Source organism: Misgurnus anguillicaudatus, chromosome 20, assembly GCF_027580225.2.
Source record: "Misgurnus anguillicaudatus chromosome 20, ASM2758022v2, whole genome shotgun sequence".
NCBI lineage: Eukaryota > Metazoa > Chordata > Actinopteri > Cypriniformes > Cobitidae > Misgurnus > Misgurnus anguillicaudatus.
This window is the reverse complement of record NC_073356.2, coordinates 5,391,455-5,413,496: the sequence shown is the minus strand read 5'-3', so window position 1 is coordinate 5,413,496 and position 22,042 is coordinate 5,391,455. Positions and strand designations below refer to the sequence as shown.

General features: G+C 41.2%; 1 protein-coding gene and 2 long non-coding RNA genes across 3 annotated transcripts; 2 read left to right on the top strand and 1 right to left on the bottom strand.

Annotated features, from left to right (window-relative positions):
* The first annotated feature begins 4,447 nt into the window (after positions 1–4,447).
* On the top strand, positions 4,448–7,296 carry LOC129455952 (uncharacterized). The gene is made up of 2 exons (XM_055220743.2): positions 4,448–5,912; positions 6,505–7,296. Exons 1-2 carry the CDS (start codon positions 5,385–5,387, stop codon positions 6,985–6,987), a joined length of 1,011 nt encoding a protein of 336 aa, XP_055076718.2. The 5' UTR covers positions 4,448–5,384; the 3' UTR covers positions 6,988–7,296.
* Positions 7,297–7,431: 135 nt separating this feature from the next.
* LOC129439900 (uncharacterized) lies at positions 7,432–9,178 on the top strand. Its single transcript, XR_012359622.1, has 2 exons — positions 7,432–7,722; positions 8,995–9,178. It is a non-coding gene; the product is annotated as an uncharacterized lncRNA (long non-coding RNA).
* A 9,281-nt stretch (positions 9,179–18,459) lies between these two features.
* Positions 18,460–21,274, bottom strand: LOC129455953 (uncharacterized). The gene is made up of 3 exons (XR_008648597.2): positions 20,703–21,274; positions 20,274–20,641; positions 18,460–20,095 (listed from the first exon to the last, which is right to left on the bottom strand). It is a non-coding gene; the product is annotated as an uncharacterized lncRNA (long non-coding RNA).
* Positions 21,275–22,042: the final 768 nt, after the last annotated feature.

The following is a 22,042-nucleotide window of genomic DNA, read 5'->3' as shown; positions in this document are numbered from 1 at the left end:
CAGGAAGCAAAAACACCAAAGCTCTCTCCCACTGTCACGAATCCACACCACTCTCATCATTACCCCATCTCTCATCCTCGCCCCGATTTCCTGGGATATCATGCAAGAGATACAGGATGAGCTACCCAAAGTCCCTTCACCCCCAGAATGTCCAGCTACCAAACATTATGTACCTTTGTCTATGAGACCACGAATTATTCAATGGGTCCACACTTCCCTCTGTTCCGGTCATCCAGGCATTTCTAGAACTCTATCCCTAGCCCAAAATTCTTTTTTGTGGCCTACTATGCTTTCTGACATCATTAATTTTGTTAAGTCATGTCATGTTTGTGCACAATCCAAAACCCCCAAGGAACTTCCGTCTGGATTACTCAAACCATTACGCATCCCCGAACATCCATGGTCTCACCTCAGCATTGACTTCATCACAGATCTCCCACCCTCTAACGGATTCACCACCATTCTAGTTATCATAGACCGATTCTCCAAATCATGTAGATTAATCCCTCTCAAGGGTTTACCCACAGCCATGGAAACTGCACAAGCCACATTTCACCACGTATTTCAGAACTTTGGTATCCTTGAAGATATTGTGTCAGACCGTGGAACTCAGTTCACATCTCAAGTCTGGAATACCTTCTGCCAACAACTCGACATAAATGTGAGTCTTACTTCTGGTAAGGGAAACGCATCTGGAATGGTAACAGCATTTACTTTTCGAAAGTCAGTACAAAAACGGTGCGGCCCATCTGCCTTCGGCACCAAAATACACGGTGAACTCCACGGACTATTACTCTTTTCAGCAAAGCCATTCTGAACCAGATACTCCACTTCACGTCTCATGATCTCCCTTTTACTTACTGGACAGCGATACGCATGCTGTTTAATTGGACGAGCGTTAGCCACGTCAATGTCATGTTGGATGACGGTGGTACCTGAGGGAACATCAGTAAACAGGTTAGAAAAATTCTCTACCAGACTAATCACATCCTGTCGCTGATCACTAGACAAATAAGACAGTTGAGATGGCAAATCCTTCAAAATTTCTGAATTTTTTAAACAACCACCATTCAACAGTTCACTAGACATGTTTAATCCATCATCATCATCAAGTGTATTGGATAGCATAGACACTTGGTCTGCTTTAGCAGTCTGGAACTCACCCTCAGAAAGATTACTTGGCAGGTCAGTTTTATCAGCGCCACAATAGGTCTTCAACATATTCACATGACACAGCCGCGTCTTTCGTCTGTGTTCAGGAGTATGAATGATATAATCTGTATCACTGAGTTTGCTTTTGATTACGTATGGACCAGCAAATCGTGCGGCCAAAGCAGAACCCGGCGCAGGAAGCAACACCAACACTTTCTCTCCCGCTACAAAATTGCGTGCTCCCGCTCGCGTATCAAAGCGACTTTTCATTTTCTTCTGCGATAGAGAGAGAGCGATTTTGGCCACGGCACAAGCATTTTGTAAACGCTCGCGGGTACGAGAAATAAAATCAAGCACATTGCTTGTCTCAGACGACGTATTACAGAAAAATTCATCCTTCAGTACCTTTAAAGGACCGCGCACGTTGTGTCCAAAGACCAATTCAGACGGGCTAAAACCCAAAGACTCTTGTCGTGCTTCACGAGGGCAAATAAAACCAACGGAACCCCATCATCCCATTCATTACCAGTCTCCAGGCAATATTTTCGAAGAGCGGATTTCAAAGTCTGATGCCATCGCTCTTAAGCACCCTGCGATTCAGGATGATATGCACTTGACACAATATGAGAAACTCTCAGAGCTTTAAGAGCATTTCTAAAAACCTTGGACAAAAAATTCGAGCCTTGATCCGTTTGGACCGTTTTTGGCAATCCAAACGTAGTAAAAAAAATTGTCAAAGCCTTAATAATAGCGCTAGCAGTTATTTTCCGCACCGGAACTGCTTCCGGAAAGCGTGTAGCAGTACACATAATGGTTAAAAGATACTGCGAACCAGACTTTGTGCGTGGAAGCGGGCCGACGCAATCAACGAGAACGCGCTCAAAAGGTTCACCCACAGCCGGAACAGGATGAAGGGGGGCAGGAGGCACAATTTGGTTGGGTTTCCCCACGATTTGACAAGTATGGCAAGTTTTACAATGACGGGACACATCAGCTTTTAAACCCGGCCAAAAGAAATGTTTTAACACGCGGTTATAGGTTTTAGTCACACCAAGGTGTCCGGACCAAGGGTGATCATGGGCCAGTTTTAAAATATGCTGCCGAAACTGAGAAGGTACCACAATTTGATGGACCACATTCCATTCATTTGGAACATCTTCGCCCAACAAATGAGCACTCCAACAACGCATTAAGACAGTGTTACTCCAGTAAAAGTGATGTTACGCTGTGGTAACCTTTTACTATCAACACTTAAATGACATTTTTCAAGCGTTGGATCAGTTTTTTGAGCTTCCGTTAAAGCACTACATGAAATGGGTAAAAACACCTCAGGATCGGGACAGACAGGCTTCGGACTCTGTTTAAAAGCACCAGGAGATGAAGACAATTCATCTTGCCCTAAAATCTCTTTAAAAACAGACTCACCTAGATTTATCTCTTTTTCATCACCCAGCTTTTTTGCCTGTGCACGCGTTGTTACAACACTAACAGCGAATACGTTTGGAAAACTTTCAGCCAGTGCATCAGGATGCGCGTCAATAAGTGGGGTATTAGTAACGTGCATAACTGGCATTACTTTACCTCCAGCAATGTCATTCCCCATTATAAAATCAACACCCTGGACAGGAAGAGAAGGGCGGATTGCAACATCAAAACATCCAGAGACAAGATCAGACGCTACCCAAACACGATGAAGGGGAACAGGTACGAAACCCGTTTCTATTCCCTGAACGACTGTACTAGTGTCACACGCCGATTCGGCACTGAAGGGCAGAGAATTAGACAATATAAAAGATTGCGATCCCCCCGTGTCCCGCAAAATTTTAATGGATTTCTGATCATCAACACAACCAGTCAAGGACACCTGACCATCAAACACAAATGGTTGAAAACACTCATCAGGAACTATCGAATTCACAGGCGGCTGAGACACAACCAACACAACCAACCCCGAGGTTGATTCCCCGAAGAATCCATGCGCTCTTGTTTTCGTTTTAACACTCGGCATTCAGCGATCAAATGTCCCATCTTATGGCAATAGCCACACTCTTTACGAACCTTCAAACCAAATTGGTTTGATTATCACCAGAGTTAAACTCAGTTTCTTTTTGTGACGTGTGTTCAGAGTCAAACGAACGTCTTACAAACACGGATTTATGCATTAAAGCATACTCATCTGCTAAAACGGCTGCTTGTTGTACAGTACAAACCTTTTGCTCATTTAAGTAAACCGCAGTTCGCTCCGGAACACAATTCTTAAACTCTTCAATGAGCATTAATTCACACAAAGAATTAAAGTCAGTTACTTTACAAGCCTTCACCCACCTGTCAAAAAGTATCCCCTTTTCTCGGGAAAATTCAACATATGTCTGAGCAGCAGATTTTTTCATCATCCGAAAACGTTGTCTGTAATGTTCAGGGACTAACTCATATGCACGAAGAATCGCGTTCTTTACGATTTCATATTGAACACTTTCTTCCAAAGGCAGAGCGGCACAAACCTCTTGCGCTTTTCCAGTCAATTTACATTGTAACATTAATGCCCAGACCTCCTTCAGCCACTTTTACACCGTAGCTATTCGCTCAAAAGCCTGGAAATAAGCCTCAACCTCTTTCTCGCGAAACGGTGGAATGATTACAATGTTTTTCGCCACATTAATCTGAGGAGTCGGTGCATTTAAAGACTCCGCATCGGAATCAGAATCATTAACAGCAGACGCAGGATTTAAACCAGCAGTATTAGAGTCATCATTTACTTGCAGCGCAGCAGATATTTGTCCTTCGATTGAATTTTTGCTAATCTGTAATTCAAGCTGACGCATTTTAATTCTCATCTCCGCATCAATACGATACCGCTCAAGCTCATGCTGCAATTCATCTTTCCGTGCTTGCGCTTTATCTTGCATTTCTAACCGGACACGCGCTAAACATACTTTTAAACGCGCGTTTTCACACGGAGGAGATGAACCTCCTGTCGACGACAAGGTTAATGGTTCAAACTTTGGTATAGAAAATTAAGCTCCTACCTCACATCGCGGAACAACCGGAGTAACTGGTTCACCATCAGAACTCAAAGATCGCTCATCCGCCACAGGTGCCAGTGATTCTGCTGATTTCTCTGGAATATTCTCTGAAGGTAATACCCCTCTATCAATTAAACCTGCAAATAAACAAACTTTTAAATCTCTCTTAAGTGCTGTTTTGGAAACAGGTATTTCAAAATGTTGAGCAATATGAAAGAAATCATCCTTTCTGCACTTTCTCAGTTCCTCAAGACTCGGTTGTTTAATAAACGCATTTATATCAAATGTCGCCATAGTTCAACAACTCACAAATACAAAAGTGTAAACAATTCCAGACCTAAACCTACCTATTCAACTACTAAATAAATCCTAACTAACTCTTCAGAGGGTACCAATTTGGAAGCAAAGCCTCCCCCCGGATTACCTCCAAAAATAACAAACTAAAATAATGAACAAAACAACAAACCAGTAAACCGTAGATAAGGCCGGCACTAGACACGGTCCTCAAGGTTAACGCTGTCTTTCTGGAATTTGTTATGCACAATTGTAATAAGTTTCCCTCCAAAAAATTAGAAGAGGGGAGAAAAAAAATTCGGGAAGGACGAGCCCCCATTTTATGTTACGAACCCCTAAGCAAACCATAAGGAAGGGGTAAACGCAACGCCATAAAGGAAGGACACGTGAAACCAAATTACTGCAAAATATTTATTTAAAAAGGAAACACGCATCACAAGAAAAAACTAACCTTGAAAATTAAGTCTTTAAGTAAAAAAAATAATCAAATTACTCCCAATAATAATGCTAATTTAAATACCTGAAACCTTAACCCATAACAACTAATCAAACTTACAAATAACGAAAAAGAATAAAGAAAACTAAACAAGGAAAAAGAGAGATGTTTGCTGGAGCGGATTCTGCTGGTAAGTGCTCTCTTGGCTATTTCCACCAGCCTCCTTAATATAGCCACCCACAACGAACCCAATTGGATTTTCATGAACGGACATTTCAACCTCTCCGGTTTCAAAAAAAAATTCGTGCACACATGTCAGTTTTCAGAAAAGTGTTCATTTACACGTACTCGTGTATATTTGCCGTTAAGAGCATACCAAACATGTAGGTGGCGGTGTAACGAGAAGCTCAAGCCCACGTAAGCCAATCAGAATCACGAAAACAGCACTGAATCACTTCCTCTTCCTCTTTTCAACAAGGATGGCGCGAGGATCATCATTCGTGTGGACTGACCAGGAAGTAGAGCTCCTATTTAATGTTACTTTAGATTATAAAACCACAAAATTACAGGAGAACATCGACTGGGAGACGTGCCAAAGTAAATATGCCGACATACTAACCCTCTTTTTAGAGCAGTACCCCAACGCATCTTCCGAAGATTTTCCTCACCAAAAGAAGGACATTACCCGCGCCGTCCTCACAACCAAGCTTAAGGCAGTTCGGGCGAAATATAGAGGTGCTGTGGACACAGGCCGTAGGTCTGGGCATGGAAGAGTAGTCCTCCTGTATTTTGAGATGTGTGAGCAGGTATGGGGTGGTTCGCCGGCCACCACCACTTTGCCCACCGGTGTCGAAACTAATGACCTGGAGCCCTCGTCCGAAGCGTCGCGTCAAGGATCGTCAACATTGGATGTCATTGATTCCAGCGTAGAAGTTGAAGGACATGCTGATGATGGCAGCGTAGCACCACCAGTACAACCAGTGAAGGAGAGGAGAGATCTTCTAAATGTAAGTAATGTATACAATTGTCGGTAGTAACTTTACCTGTAACGTTATGTCTGACCTTATCAGACGGACACATCTAAATTTGTGTCACTGTGTCCTACACTTAATTGTACATTAATTTGTTACAAAGGCTTTTGAAATGTTTTGTTGTTAGAACATAATTTATTATGCAAACCTACAAACATTATTGAAATGTGTGTGTGTGTGTGTGTGTGTGTGTGTGTGTGTGTGTGTGTGTGTGTGTGTGTGTGTGTGTGTGTGTGTGTCGGTGTGTGTCTGTATGTAAGAGAGAGGGGCTGAGTGATAGAGACCCCATATTGTAGCATATGTTATCTTTGCCCTAGCAGAGGTAAATGTTAATGAAAGCTAGAATTTAGAACTCTATCATTGCCATGCCACCACAGGAAACATGCTAGAGAAACTCTTCAGCTCCTTGTCCTATTGCTAAACCCCTACTATTAATTGCTGCTACTGTTATGGAAATTGCTAACACGTTTTTTTTTTTAAGTGAATACTACAGTAGAATGGAAAAGCAATGTTTGGAACACTGTTTTTTTTTTCAGGAAAATTCATTTTTCTGATCTACTCTGTACAGGCCAAACTAAGAGGACACCGTCAGGAGCGTCTGAATAAAAGGCTTTCAGCAGAGGCTCTGCAACAACATGCTGTTGAAGAAGACCAGCGTATTAAAAGACAACTCCTTAACATCATTGAGGCCTCAGAAAAAAGAGCTGCTGACAACTTCTCTAAAGTTTCCACTACACTGGATAGACTTACAACCTCAATTGCTGATGGATTTTCTTTTCTGCTGGAAACACTCCATACACCACCAGTAGCACAGGCAGCACCACCACACTACACCACAACACTAGCCCAGCAAGTTCATGTGCCATCACAACACTCATATCTGCCAAATCAAATACATCAGGTATTCCCACAAAACTCATCAGGCAATAGAACACACCACCACACACACAACATAATGCCCATTACAACTAACACTGCAGATTTGTCCTACATACCTGTTGAAGGCCCAGGGGATTTCTCGTACACCCACGCACTTTTCAAGAAAGATTGAAAATATTACTGTTGATTCTGCTGGCTACGGCTACTTTTTGATAGTAAAAAAGCAAGTATAATAGGTTATGTTTCAGCATTTGCAATAATACTTTACACAAATTGCACTTTAAAGGGAAAATATAAAGGCTTGTCTGATGTTTTGGCAGCTGCAAAAACAGTTTACAAAAATTGCACTTTTGTTGTTTAGTGTACCTTCAGAATGGTTTTTTTTACCATTGAGGTCAGTTGAATTACGAATTGAGTTCATCTGAACACTGTTCCTATGCCCTATTTTTGAACAGTTATACCATTTGTTTATTGTAATGTGCTATGTAACACACATCTTAAAGCAGGGCCGGCCCGAGGCATAAGCGAACCAAGCGGCTGCTTAGGGCCCCGCTGGCCACCAGGGGGCCCCCGCCCCAATCGTTTTTAAAAAAATGTTTTATACAATTAAATAACTTAAACAGGTAATATAAATGGATAAATGAATGAATACGAATTTATAAATGAATAATTAAAGACAAGAAAATTTTGATTTGCAGACAACTATGTGTCTGCAGTGCTAGCGTTTTAGTCAGGCGCAACATAGACACCTGCGCCACCTGCGCGTCGGCGCGCAAGTGCACTACGTCGTCACTCACTGTAAACAATGATGAGCCATTTGACATGTCACAAAAAAGGATATATACCTCTGGGGCCGAAAAGAGAACAAAGAAAAGGACCGAGGATGAGAAAAAAGAGCAAGATAAAGGTATGTTTGCATGATTATATACAGTATGTTTAATTTGTGTTAGTGATGTGACAGATCGACGTTAATCCGTGACCGTGATCGACCCACGGTTCGGCTCGTATGCGCTTAAATAGTGAAAGTTTATCATTTGCACGTGTTTCAAAGGCTTGCAAAAGTTAAGATTTAAAGTGATTTTAAACAATTTATCCCGCAAAAAGGCGCTAAAGTGAGCAGTATTCTGCATGCCCATGCGGTTTAAATTGTCCAGCCCAGCTCCCTTCAGAGATCAGAACACTAACACTTGATGTTTAAACTTTAGAGAGAGTTACGCTATTTTGTGTCATACTGTAGTCCATTAACATATATTTGAGGAATAGAGCACTGAAAACAACTTTATGCTCCGCCGTCTGTATTTCCGTCTGTGTGAGCGCGCCGCGTATAAGTGCACTTAGTAGGGCACGCACACATGGAGAGACGAACATAAAATCTTTCTGTTCTTGACAGGGCACATACAAACAAAATGATCTCCACAGTACTCTTTTCCAATAAAAACATTTGTTTATGTCTTTGGACGGTTTATGTATAGATTAGGCAGAAACCAGGTCCGTGCTTCTCTTAAAGAGACAGCAACCTTAATTAACCTACTTAAGTCTGTGTCATTAATGTTAATCAAACCTTCCAAGACAAAGAGAAAATCACTTCTGTAGCTCTAAAAAAAAAAGAATTATATTTAATTCATACAATAAAGTGTTATGATTCATTTGATTTGATTTCTGTACCTAATGCTAAAATTAGCCCTTACTTAATGTGCAACTTTGTTCTTTTTATAAATGTTTGTAAGTAATTTCCTCATTTTTTATTAGTTTTTCCAACCCCTTATTCTGCTGATCCGAAAAATTATCAGATCTGTGCCTCAAAAACCATAATGTGATCCGAACCGTGAGTTTTGTGATCCATCACACCCCTAGCTAGCATTGCTGTATGTGTTGAAGTGAACGTTCCAACATCGGTAATGTTCCAGCTTCATAGGCAAAGCACATGCGCTCTCTGTCTAAGATCTTTGGTAAGAGATGGTATTGGACTTTATGAGAATATATACCAATACCATGTTGGGTAGGGAGATTTTTGTGATGAAAATAGACTTCAATCTTATTTATATGGTGGGTAGTGATGTAACAGTGCTATCCTCATATTTATTTATTTATTGCTTGTTGTGTAAGTAATGAAACATTAGCGAAATAAACTCATTCTGCTCGATCAACTATGCACTTATCCAACGCTATTTTTTTTCAGGAACACTGTTGAAGTACTTTGGAGCACAACCAACTCTACCCGCCCCTGATGTTTCATCAAGTGTCAGTGCCTCCACAGCTGATGATGCAGCAGATGAGGTTTTTCTTGTTGGCCAATGTTAACATTCCATAGCCTGTTAATATGACATGACACATTGAAGAATAAAGTATTTTATTTAAGTATAGATTTTTTTCATTATTTAACCTCACTGTATTCATTTATAATGTAACATTAGAGCATGACATTTGTGTCCGCGTGGTGGGAGGGGGGCCCCCAAACACATTCTGCTTAGGGCCCCGAAGAGGCTCAGGCCGGCACTGTCTTAAAGCCTCTTGGAAATGACACTGAATGCTGTTTAATTTATTGTTTTTTAATTTATGTCAGTTAGAAGCAGTAGGCAGAACAGAGGCATTTTATTTGAACAGTGTTTGTTCTCTTTAATGCTGTATTGACAAACAATTCTTGTGTGTGATCAAAATTAAACTGGTTGAAAGGCATTCAGACTTGTGTGTGTAATTTTATAAGATTCACATAGTGAGGTTTACTGGGGCAACTGTAACACCACTGTCCATTTGTTACTGTAAACCTGGGCCACAAAACTGAGTAGCAAATACAAAGAATGAAATTGAAATGAAAAATGCTGAAACATAAAAAGGAGCCTGTACTTAAACATTTAATTTTAACGTGTGTTAAAGGAATAGTTCACCAAAACAATGAAAATTCTGTCATAATTTACTAACTGTCATGTTGTTACAAACCTGTATAAATGTCTTTGTTCTGATGAACACAAAGTAAACGCAAACCAAATTGTTCATTGACCCCAATCAGTTCTGTAGTACTTAAAAAAATCCTATGTTAGTAAATGGGGTCCACAAATGGTTTGATTACCAAACTATCAAAATATCTTCATTTGTATTCATCCAAACAAATACATTTATACAGCTTTGTAACAACATGAGGGTGAGTAAGTGATGACACAATTTTCATTTTGGGGTGAACTATCCCTTTAAATCACTTGAACACACACACTTCAGGTCCCTTTATGGGTCAAGAAACTGTGTGAGGACTCTCCTGACCCTCTTTCCTTCAGCTGACATTCCCTCTCTGACAGTTGGTGGATTATCAGGTTGGTTGTCCCGGTCATACTAAATAGCCTCTATAATCCTGGTGTCATCCACAGTGTCCATAGCAGCCTCACAATAATTATGCAGGACGAAGCACGCATATACGACAAAGGGAAGATCATTAAGGTTAATGTCCATTGCTCTTCTAAGGGCTCCAAACCGCCCTTTCAGCCTCCCAAACGCGCACTCAATAACCATCCGTGCACGGCACAAAGACAGTCCAAAGTACTGCTCCTGAGCATTGCTCCCCCATTAGCATACTCTTTCATTAGGTATGGCAGCAGAGGATATGCAGGATCTCCGAGTAAGTACACTGGTATGGCATCTTCATCATCAAGTACTTGCTTGGGACATGGTGGGATCTTTCCATCTATCAGATGGCTGTTGAGTGTGGAATTTGCAAATATGCGGGCATCATGAACGCTCCCAGGCCATTTCATTACCACATCAATGAAACAATACTTGTAGTCGCAGGTAGCCTGCACGTTCAAGCTGAACCTCCCTTTTCTATTTACATAGTCTGTGGAATTTACAGATGGCTGCTTTATATCCACATGTGTGCCATCCACAGCACCTATGCATTGAGGGAGACCATGCACCTCTTCAAATTTCTGAACCAGTTTCTGCACAGCATTTTCGGATGTGGGCAGTTGTATGAACATAGGACCTAGATGGACAGCTATTGCCTTACACACTTGCCTTACTATTACTGACACGGTCGATCGAGAAAGACCGAAAGTGTCTTGCGCAGTCTACCCTCATCGGACAGGTAATATAAAGTGCAGGCAACTTTTTTTAGGACACCGACAGGGGATCGCATGACGGTCATCTCACCCTCGATTTAGGGACGTAGCAATTCGGAGAGTGACAGCAGCGATGACCTTGACATCGTAAAATTTTCACGCCACTCATCCGGGACAACAACTTCCTTTTCGAAGTTCTCCCACCAGACAGCAGAGCGCCCAAGTCGGACCCAAAACCGGCGCCGCTGGCGGTGACGCGGGCTGGTTCTGCGTGTTGGAGGCTGGAGAAGTTGTTGCAAAACTGCTGACCTCCGAGCACTCAGTCGTCTCTGCTCCTCGACGTAATGGAGCAGCTGTATTTGCAAATGCAAACACACTAAAAGACTTTGCACCAACATAAATGGAACTGCTACTCTGCTCTCCATGATCACACGTAAACAAGGGTCGCACGTTTGACGTAGGCTGAAGCTTTGGCGCATACTCTGTGACGTTGCCTGCTTAAACATCCGTTTGTCTCAGTTTATATGCAACCGAAGATTTTCAGGATCTCCACTCTGGCCAGAGTTTTTAGAAACAATCGGTTTCAGAGGTGAGTTCTCCATTTGCGTGTAAACGAGGGGCACAAACGAAGGTAAATCTCTCAGTTTTTAAAAATAACCATGTACGTGTAAACAGGGCCTAAAACACAAGACAAGAAAAACACCACACACGGCAAGAGCCGTAACAACACACACTGTGCTTTCCTTCTTATACACATCAGCATTCGAATGTCTACTCACACCAGGGTCTGGGCCTTCCGTATAATCCACCACCAACTGCACCGACTCACGACAGGGGCTCTTGATGCCACACCCGTCTCTACACCAAACCACTGCACAGCAGATGTATAAATAGCACTTCGCCCACCGCACGGCGTCTACTCTCATGGCCACTCACTGTAATGGCTCTTGACAACAAATACACAGCACAACACTGCACAGCATCAAGTGTACACATTCAGCAAAGTCACGACTCACCCACGACACACTTTAGTGATAATTATTAAGGTCAGGCCAAGATCTTCCCGGAGTGGGCCGTGGGCCAGCGGGGCGTTGTAATCGAAGGCTGAGATAGAAGATCGCTATTGCAATGGTCCTTTTCCTGGAAATGTTGCACTGCCGAATCGCCCACCACTCTGCTCCGTGACGGGGCCGCTATCTTCGTTCACTGGGGGCTCACACACACATGAAACAACAGGTTCTCAATAAATATATCCCACTGTAAATCTCTGGTACTCACGGTAAGTGATCACTCTCTCTCTCTTGGGCTCCGTGGTATTCACGCAGAGAACTGCATATAATCCAGTCGGGATTAGCCAATGATTTAAGTGAGGATATGCATGTCAATACTTTCACAATACTAATCACTTTCAATATACTCAGCCAACGATTTCTTCTCTTCTTCCGTTTCCACTCACAGTTCATTCAATCCTCCGTCTGCATATCATAACAACACCAGTATCCACTTCACCACCACAACGATGAGCTCAGCCAACACAACAAGCCCGATGGGCAAAACGAACCACTGGTCCTCGTGTCCTCTTCTGTGGTGCTCCTTTAACAAAGCGACCTCCACTCCTTTCGGCTCCAGCCGTCTTCTTTCCGCTCTCTTTAGCGATCCCCAGATCAACGGCGCCTTCTAAGGATCCGCCCTTGGCGGAGCGGAGCTTGCCCTGAAAATCAACTCTCCAGTCAACCGCGCCCATACTATGCTTCTATGGGCCTATTTATCTGTCTCCTCTTTATTCTTCCTCCAATCACAACTGCCACTTTCGAATCCGCACACCTGTTCCTTGTAAGCCCCGATTGTGTTGCCCCAGACAACCAGGAAGAAAGAGTATGTCGTCAAATGCTGCCTGGGCGGAAACCATCTTCAGGCGGAACCAATATCTGCCGCTTTTGGTTCCGCCCTACCATAGTCACCTTGTGACACAACACACTGCCACCAACTGGACATGCCTATGAATTACATTCTCAAGTTAAGTTGTATGGGCAATCTGCCGAAATGGCGTTCAGATTTTTCTTAATCTTGCTTAATATTTTCTCTGTCAAAGACTTTTCGTTTAACGCGACTGAACACACACAAAAACAGAGACTAAAGTTGCCTAATCACAGGCTCGTACGTTTCTTTTTGCTTTAACTCTTTCACCGCCAGCGTTTTTTAAAAAAGTTGCCAGCCAACCCCAGCGTTTTTCATGATTTTCACCAAAGTTTAATGCCTTCCAGAAAATGTTCTTCTTTAAATATATAAACATACAATATACCAATACCAATACACAATACCAATACACAAAAAAACGTTTCATCCTACCTTCAGTGGTTCTTTTGTAATCAGCTTTTGAATATGGGTAGGTTTCGGCAAAAACACCACATTTTGAGCAAAAAGCAGAGATAATTCAATTTTAGTGACGGACTTTTCATAGAGATCCCATTCAGAGCAATCTTTAAAACAGACACAGACATGCAGCCGCTTGCCATAGGGCAATACTTCCGGGTTTAAAAAGTTGTGGAAGTATCCACCTGGTGGATAATAGTGGTATTGCGGAAAGACGGAAAATCTCGTCATTGGCGGGGAAGCGTTTTCTCTTAATTGACGAGATATCAATGGCGGTGAAAGAGTTAATAGCAATAGCACATGCACATTTTTTCCCCTCACAACAGACTAAGTACATACATTCCATCAGCTCAATCGGCACGCTTCGTGAAGTTCCCTTAAAAACAGTGGTTTTGTCATGGGTGCTTTTTTAAACTCTACAACAACAAAACTAACAACAACAAGTTTACAAGTCACGGAATATACCAGATATATATATATATATATATATATATATATATATATATATATATATATATATATATATATATATATATATATATATATATATATATATATATATATATATATATATATATATATATATATATGAGCTCTCGCTCTCATTATGTCCACGCAACACCAGCTCAAACGCGCCACAAAATTTTGTGCAGTCTACAATGCATTTAGCTTTTAAAACAGCAAACAGTGAAAAAATAAAACTCAGGACTTACATGATATCCAGCTAGCCAACTCGGTTTGCCATGAGAAGTGGTGGAGCACAGAGGCGTCATGCCCATTGAAACTGAGGGGGCAGGTGCCCCCTCGGATTTTTGAACCAAATGGATTTTGCAAGCAACTTCAAAATTAAAAACGTCCATTAATCTTTTAATCTGTTTAAAATGCCCAAATTGTAAATTTTGTGCTGCATCCGTGTCACTTTTCAGAGTTTTGATAGTGTTTTGATCGTGTACATTACTTTATTCTGGCGGCAGGCGCTGCAGTCGGCGCAGACGTCTGCGCTCGCTCACGAGCTTAGCTGTTGCTGCTGGCTGCATTTGTCTATCTTAGGAATTAAAACGTGTAAGACACGCTCACAACATTTCCAAATCCCCAGTACCGTAATGTGTAGTTAACCTCCTCTGTGTAGAAATGTGTATGGTTTAAAATGTGACTGTCTCGACCTTATATTAGTAGCAGGGGTGGCGTTTGCGTATGGCAGTTGCTATACCCTAGCATTCAGACAAAACACCAGAAATCAACAGGCTATAATGATGCTCATTAAAGATAATTTAAAATATTTTCAGTAGAACATATCTAAACATTGGTACATCACTAATAAGGATAATTTACACGTGTGTTCGACTTCATGCCATAACACTGGAACTGACAAGCGGATGACATCAACATGCCGCGAAAGCGGTTTGAAATCAAACTCTTCCGATGATTCCTCGACTCACCCTCGCGGTACTTTGACGTCATCAGTCTGTCGTTCTTGCAGCGCAGCTTGAAGTCGAACACAATCTATAGTGGGTTTCGCGCTGCAGGAGGTCTCATGATGACTGCTGCTTTTATAATCTTTATTTTCGCAAGTAAAATCCTTTTTTTGTTTTAACATTTAAACAAACTCATGGTTCTCCCCCACACTCGCGCTTTGCATATTGCATATTCCAGAAGTAATATGATTTGCTCTGTGGATAAATAAATATGTTCTCTTCCACTGGGAATTGTTGCGCGCATTTTTGAATATGTCCACTTGTGGAATAAAAACTGCACGACGACAAAAGGTAAGACTTGTTTTTGCATTTAGCTCTGTTATACTAAGAGTTTTATTTAGTGTTTTAGTTGTGTGCTCTATCACATCATTTAAAAGTCTTTATTGTGTGTTTAGTGGTTTTGGCGGTTGTCGTGACAAGATTTGTGAAGGGATGTCATAGTATGTTTTGATATTATCTTGTTTTAGTTTATGTGTTGCTGGAGTTGTACTTAGTTAAGAATTATTTGAAAAGCATTTTAAATAACCATGATTTCTATTGTTCTATTGTTGTTGTTTTTCATTTGAATTGCTCCGTATTGTTGTCAGTAAGTGTACATCCGTGCAATTGTAGTATGATTTTGTACAGGTTGGTGGAGTATGTACACATATGTGGTTATAGATTTGTTATTTGAGAATAGCCTTCTTGTACGAAGAATTTTTGCCAGTTGTTGTGCAAAATGCATTAATGACAGAATTAAACAAGTCATTAAACAAAACGTAAATAGAACACATGCCGTTTATGTAAATATGATGCCAATATGTAATTAATCCGATTGAATAGTATTTGATATGAAAGTTAGTCAACACTTTTATTTTGGAGGTTTATGCACTATGGCAGGGGCGTTTAGAATGTTAGAAATGTAAGTGCCATGGAAAAGACTGAAAGCTCTATAATATAATTAGTTTGATGTATGTGTATGCACAAATTTCTGTGAGCTTTGCACACTGTGCCCCCTTAAAAAAAATTGGTGCATGACGCCCCTGGTGGAGCACACAGACTGCCATCATTTGACTCCGTTGGTCGATCTGGTTCAAGCTTCTTAATCCTTTATTTATTCATTCATCAATTAAATACCTTGTATAGGGTGATTTTGAAAGGATAAAATCATATTTTCCTTCATCTCAAGATATTTCACTTGCTTTCTCTGATCTGTACTGTAGCTATCAACAAAGCAATCTGCAACGCGGTTATGACACTCTGAGAAGGGTCCAATCACAGGAGGTAAAAAACATTAAAAACAATATTGATTCCCTTAAAACATAAGTGGAAGGGTTTAAGGCGCACAGTCCTGCGCACCAGGGTGGATCCGAAACCAGCCAATTAGAGCTCAGCCTCAGGTCACATGTTTTTACCCTTTTTACTGTGCGCGCACAGCGTTTGAAGCCTAATTCCTGTGTCCTGCAAATTGAGACCGTGTCACGCATAATCAATGCTTGCTCAAAAAAAGTTGGTCGCTCTATTAGCCCCAGGCAGCCAAACGAACATTACTAGACAGTTCAGGCTCGCTCGCAACTCGCACGATACTGTTGCGCCTCAGTTGAACTGCTGACTAGGTTGTTGTCAACTTTTTGTTGTTGTCATGACAGCGCAGTCCGCACGCCGCCACGCACGTGCATACCTTATAGATGCGCGCTTTCCAATTCGAAAAATGGAGAAAGAGACTGAGTCTGACTCTGCACCGTCATCATCAATTAAAAAGAGAAGGTGTGGGTACAAGAAAGACTGGGAAAATAAATATTTGTGGCTGAAAGTCCTAAAGGTGTCTCAACACAGTTTTTTTCTGTGCCTGCCTTTACTAACATGCAAGTTCACCATCCTTCCTCTCCCTTCTCGTTCCGTGAACGTCTGGAGTTGTGAGTTAAGACTTTTTTTAACTGTTTCTGTGTTGTTGAGCAACTTCAATTCCTGTTAATTCTATAATGTTATATTATAATTTGTGAATAAATTGTAATGAAAAATAAATTAAATAGCTAAAGTAAATTGTAAGTGGAAGTACATCTGTCAATTCATTGAATGTTCAAAATCTTTATTTTTTTTTTTAAATACACATTGGTTGGCCTATTCATGAGCATACATCAGCAATTACACATGTTTAGGGGAATAGGGCATTATTAAAGGTAGGGTAACAGATTTGATCCTGAGACATTTTTAGTTATGCTGGTTAAAAGTCTCCTCACATCCTGATAGCAATCACTGTGTTAAGTTGTTTAAATGTATTTGTAGAAATTTATGTCATATGTGAAAGGCGTAGGACCAAAAAATGTTCAACAAATCATAGATTTCGGTCCAACCGACGTTTCCTTTTTTGTCCCTCATACGTAAGCGTAATTTGAATTCCCACCGCGCAGCGAGTCCACGCAGACACCATACGTCATCGGCGCGTTCACGTGTGGTCACCTCCTGTCTGTAAACAGCGAGAACAGCAAACTTTTCTGCTGAAATGACAACCTACACTGGACCCACAAAACTAAAGGCATCTTTTATAACAACAAAAGCAAAAGCTGCCTGGATCAGCAAGAGCAAAAACCCAAATGAACATCGGTAACTTTACTGCTTTACCACGAGATGCAAACAGCTACAGGAGGCAAAGAGTCTGAAAGGGTCGTTGCACTGTTTATTTTGGTAAGGTAGGTACGCGATATGTTTGTATTGAGATGGATTCAGATATTCTACTTTGATGAAACATTGTGTTGCTTATGAAATTTGTGTTCGTATAGGGCCTACAGATTAGCATAACGATATAGTTTTAACTCTCTCCCCGCCATTGACGAGATATCTTGTCAATCAAGAGAAAACGCTTCCCCGCCAATGACGAGTATTTCCGTCTTTCCGCAATACCGCTATTATCCACTAGGTGCCGCCCTTCCGCAACTTTTTAAACCTGGAAGTATTGCCCTCTGGCAAGCTGCTGCATGTCCGTGTCTGTTTTAAAGATCGCTCTGAATGGGATCTCTATGAAAAGTCCGTCACAAAAATGGAATTATCTCTGCTTTTTGCTCAAAATGTGGTGTTTCTGCAGAAACCTACCCATATTCAAAAGCTGATTATAAAAGAACTACTCAAGGTAGGATTAAAACGTTTTTTTTTTGTTTGAAAGCAGAGGGTCTGTTCTTTCATTTGGTATATTGTATGTTTATATATTTGAAGAAGAACATTTTCTGGAAGACATTAAACTTTGGTGAAAATCATGAAAAAAGCTGGCGCTGGCTGGCAACTTTTTTTTAAAAATGCTGGCGGTGAAAGAGTTAATATGCCATGTACACTGCAAAAAAATTATTTTCGAGAAAAAAAATCTTAGTATTTTTGTCTTGTTTTCAGTAAAAATATCTAAAAATTCTTAAATTAAGATGCTTTTTCATGATTAGCAAAACGTCCCAAAAAATTACTGTAGTGTTTAGACCAAAAATATCAAATTTAAGTGATTTTGTGCATAAAACAAGGAAAAAATCTGCCAATGGGGTAAGCAAATTTTTCTTGAATTTAGTGTTTAAGAAAAATGTTCAAGATTTTTTTACTTATCCCATTGGCAGATTTTTTTTTTTGCTGGTTTTGTGCACAAAATCACTTAAATTTTATATTTTTGGTGTAAAAACTAGACTTCTTGAGTCGTTTTACTCATCAAGAAAAAGCATCTTCATTTAAGAATTTTTAGATATTTTGACTGAAGACAAAAATACAAAAAAAATTTTTTCTAGAAAATAATTTTTTTGCAGTGCAGGTGGTATGTGCTAGAAATGGGTAAACCACTATCGATAAGTCGACCCGTGGGTTGGGTGCACGGCCGGGCCAGGGAGTGTCCCACATTGTCCCTCAGTTACATACCCCTAGCAGGTGGTCACCCTAGACATGTATTAAATCTGTGTTTCTGTGGAAAGACCTTGAGTGCAAAGAAAGCATTATAGCAGAAGAGGCATTACATGCATACAAGTTAGAAAGCCAGGAACCTACAAATCATTTAGTCAAACCAGCTAACATTGGCTACCACAGGCAGTGCTACAGCCATTTCACAAATATAACGAAGATCAAACGTGCACAAAGGAGAAGAGAGGCAGTTTTAGTTGAAGAAACTGCAAAGCAAGGTTAGTATTATATTGTATAGACAGGCGGTGTGGTATAAGACATACATAGAGTAGTACAAATAGTAGATATGCAGTGTATTAACAGTAATATAAAAACATGCAAAAACTTAGCCTTTCCATAATGGCATCATTAACATCAACAAGCCCAAACACCTGAACGATGTGAAACCGGTTAATTACCCATGTTAAGGGAACAGGTGGAACCAATATATGGAGCATAAGTTTTCCCCCGCCAAGCATTTTTCTTCAATCAGTGATGTGGGGAAGAATGTAGAACCTAAACATATTTTTTGGCACTTTTAGTGGTAGGGGCAGAGGATGGTGAGGAAACGCCAGTAAAAACATGGGCCTTGAAGTCTTTTGCCTGTGATCTTCACACGTCCAAGCGGCCCCTACACCTGCTTCCAGTGCATTATTTGCAAACATGAGAAGTATAAGGTTCAGACACACAGCAGAAAAGGGTAAAAGAAAAGTTAACACGGTGTGAAACACTACATGCTGGGAAATTACTTCTTGCCAGCTGAAGGGAGAAGGGATGAGTCACTCCTTCTCCATATCCAAGACAGGGATTTGGTGGGTATCACTTTACCTGCTATCGAGATTATACCCGGTACCTCACCATACAAGATTGAGAGAACAGAAATGAACATATGCAAATGGATACAAGCACTTCTGCAAAACAGTCATTAAGCAAAGGCTGTTAAAACAACGTGAAGTACTGCGACTATCAAAGCTGAATTTGTTTTTTAAAAAAACTGTGGAAGAAACACAGAGAGTGAAAATTGCAAAGAAAGTGAGGAAAAAATACAAGTCAAGTAGATATTGAAAGAGAAAATGCCACCAACACAGATGATTCTCGGGTGATTTATCATGCAGCAATGATTCTTAAAGAAATAATTCAAAAGACATCAATAAAATCACCAAAACTTTCATGGCCTCCCACAGCAGGTGACCTCACACTGGAAAATGCCCTGAGTGTAGTGCCTTACCAACTTTTTAACTTCATTGCATGGACATCAGGAATGTCATCACAACCATCAGATGAACGTGTTGATGTCACTTCTGATGACAGCAGAAAGATAGTGTCTACTTGTCAAGACATTACCCTGGCAACCAGAGGACGGTGGCTCATGCCAAAACAGTGCTCACTTGCAATGGCAGTTCGGCATATGACTGGCTCTGCACAGCTTATAGGGTTGTTAAATGGCCTGGGTCACTGCTCATCCAATTCCCAAGTCCTTGAGCATGATACTGCCCTTGCTCACCTACAAATGGAGAGAGGAGAAATATACATCCCTGAAAACATTACTGCTGAAATGCCTGTGACTCTTGTCTGGGATAATAATGACTTTGGAGAGGAGACGCTTTCAGGTAAAGGGACAACACATAACACCAATGGTATAATAATTCAGAGGGCCATAAACAGTAATACAGCATCCTTACCAGCCACATTACCCAGACAGAGAACACGAGAGCGGTCTGTTCATCCTCCTCCACTGAATCTTTCAACCTACACAAGAGGAAAGCGGTCTGGTCCACAGAATTTTGCATTAAATGTAGATCTCCAGCAGGATCAATACAGATATGCCCAAACTACTGGTAGAATAATTGATGCTGCATTCTTCTTAATGAAAGTACCTGAGGCCCAGGGCAAAGTCCTTCCTGGATGGACAGGGTTTAATATCATGTTGAAGGAAGACACAGACCAACCATCAACATATGTTGGCTACCTACCAGTGATTGACGCCAGCCCGACTGACCTCAACACCGTCCACACCATCCTGACCCGCTCCATTGCCATTGCTAACAGCCTGAAAAAAAGAAGGTGTTTTAGTTATGGATCAAGCGATCCATTGGCAAACAAATTCTTACTCAGATAGAATTGTAGTGAGGATGGGAGAGTTCCACACAGCAATGGCATATCTGTCATGCATAGGAAAGTTGTATGGTGATGCTGGCTTTCAGGATATCTTGATTGAGTCCGACCTGGTGGCCGCAGGCTCGATCGATGGAGTGATATCCGGCCATCACTACAACAGGAGCATACGGGCTCACAAACTCCTGATGGAAGCACTCCAGAAACTGCGCTGGTGGGCATACTTGGACACACTCACACAAGAAGAAAATGCAGCTGCTTTAAAAGTGGCAAAAGATATGCAGGATTGTTTTCCCTCTGAAGAGTTCAAGGTCATGCTAACATCAGACACATTTCAGCAGTTACTGAAAGGTTATGAGGAATTTGTGGTGAAAAACAACTGTAACTACACATTTGCATTTTGGAGCACATACCTTGACATGATGGAAGATTTGCTTCTTTTCATCAGGGCAACAAGAGAGGGGAACTGGGCTCTACATTTGTCCACTGTGCAAAGTATGCTGCCCTGGTTTTTTGCCTGTGACAAAGTAAATTATGCCAGGTATCTGACAGCATATTGGGCTGAAATGACCACACCAACAGCTTCTTTCAGGGGATTTTGTGGCACAAAGACATCAAAGTCATGGTTTTGCCGGCACTGCATGTGATCAAGTCATTGAGCAAACAGCCAATCGTGACTCTAAGACAAAGGGAGGCATCAGTGGGTTCTCTCTGAACAAGGGCGCAGTTCACCGTTGGACCCTAACACAACATGAGCGGGCAGCAATCACTTTTGAATGCAAAACAATGGCAGGAAAGTGCCCATTAGGACATCTTAACTCAGAGCTAGACAACACAAGAATGCAGAGAGATCAGACTGATGTGATGAACATTGTGGCCACTATCCAAAATATGGTTAATCCTTTTGACCCATTGCTGGAGGGAGAGTCTCTTTGTCACATCTCTACTGGCCAACAGGCCTCAGAAAATGTTGCCACAGACTTACTAGGGGCTAAACAAAGAGGTGTAAAGGCACTCACTGAATTCTGTGAAAAAAGGATAGTCAATGGCGAAGCATCATTCCATGACCCTATAAAGAAAATGAAAATTAAAACATTCAAAGACACTGGCCAAAGCACTGTCACAAAAATTAGAGGAAAAGAAATCACCCTAACATCACATCGCAACTTGTTTGCAAGGCTAATTGTTGTGGGCAGTGTTAGACAAATTAAAATCGATGAAATGCTCACTTACAGTTTGGGTCCTTTTCCACAGTCAATTTCAAACTTTGATGGCTCTCTGGTCAAAACCAATAAAGCTAAGCTGATGCACATCTTGCTCAATGAGCTCAACCCAC